General features: G+C 49.9%; 1 protein-coding gene across 1 annotated transcript; it reads right to left on the bottom strand.

Annotated features, from left to right (window-relative positions):
• Window positions 1-342: 342 nt before the first annotated feature.
• On the bottom strand, window positions 343-535 carry Pmar_PMAR008389 (hypothetical protein; the record flags this gene model as incomplete). The annotated part of the gene is made up of 1 exon (XM_002775027.1): window positions 343-535. A coding segment is annotated over one exon (193 nt), but the record flags the coding sequence as incomplete, so codon positions are not given.
• Window positions 536-1,260: the final 725 nt, after the last annotated feature.

Genomic DNA, 1,260 nt, shown 5'->3' with positions numbered 1-1,260 from the left:
CTTCGACACCAGACGTCTCTCAAGGTCATCAACACGCATATCTATGTGGTGAGCAAGCTTGGCTCGATCATCCTGAGAACAGCAGTAAATTATTGGGAAGCAAGCGGGTCAAAGAGGACACGGAGAGATGCACTCACTCGGCGCATTTTCCTCATCTCCTCCACAATATCCCCAACAATGAGTTGCCGCTGAGTTGCAACTAAGCTCTGTTGCTGGTCATAAAATCTCATCTCTTGTTGCTGCAGCGCTGTGGCCATGAGCTCCTCCATTTGCCGCTTCCCTGAATGCATGCACGATGAACCCGTTATATAAAAGTATGGAGGACAGCAGAGCGAAGCACACCTATGATTCCTCCATCAGTAGCATTGATGCCACATGAGAATACTTCATGTATGCGGTTCAACTGCAACACCCCTTGCCAGGTTCTCTCTTTATCTGGTAGAGCCGACAGCCTTTCATAGACGATTTTGTAGTCGTTCCAGAACTCCAGCCGGTCCTGCTCATCCCTCCCATCAGCCAACGCGCGGTCTTTCATGCGATTGAGAGCATGAAGACCTTCTACAGCGAAGCCCGTATCATGCAGCCCTCCGAGATAGAACGTCACAGTCTGTGATGCGTCGTCCAGAATCTTCCAAATACGCGCTCGGTCAAGCTCCACCGATTTATCTTCCGAAGACACCTGAGTAAAACCCGACTCGCAGTGCGAGTCTCGCACTCAAAAGGGTTAAAACGGATAATCACTAACCGCTAGACTAGTCGTTCCAGGTGACAAAGGGATGCTCCGAAGACTGATGTGCAGCTGAGACGAGGACGTGAGGCTCTGCGACTGACCAGAACCAGTCTCCTGTGAGCCTGGCCCAATGCAGCCTTCACCAGCAACCTAAGCAGCTTCTCTAAACATCAAACATAACCGATTCCCATTACCTTGCCACCTGTACTTGTTCCCTCGAGCGGTGTGATAATAGTCATGCCTTCCGTCGCCAATGAGGACGCTCTTCCTCTCGACAACTAAGGAGATCAAATAATACGACCAACACTATCACCCCAACTCGAGTGGCTCAAGAATACGACCACGAACTTACCAAAGCACTTTTCATTGAGTTCTCCACCTTTAACGACTAGAGGCTGGGAAGAGCCGCCGTCCACCTGATCAAGGATGACGACTTCACATCCCTCTAAGTGGACTTCAGTTTTACCCCTATGACCATCTGCTTCTTCTCGTTAGCTACAGTGGTACTATTCTCAAGCCTATCAGAAGTG

The sequence above is a fragment of the Perkinsus marinus genome, assembly GCF_000006405.1.
Source record: "Perkinsus marinus ATCC 50983 genomic scaffold scf_1104296956942, whole genome shotgun sequence".
NCBI lineage: Eukaryota > Perkinsozoa > Perkinsida > Perkinsidae > Perkinsus > Perkinsus marinus.
The sequence above is the reverse complement of the archived record's forward strand: the minus strand, read 5'-3'. Positions and strand labels throughout refer to the sequence as shown.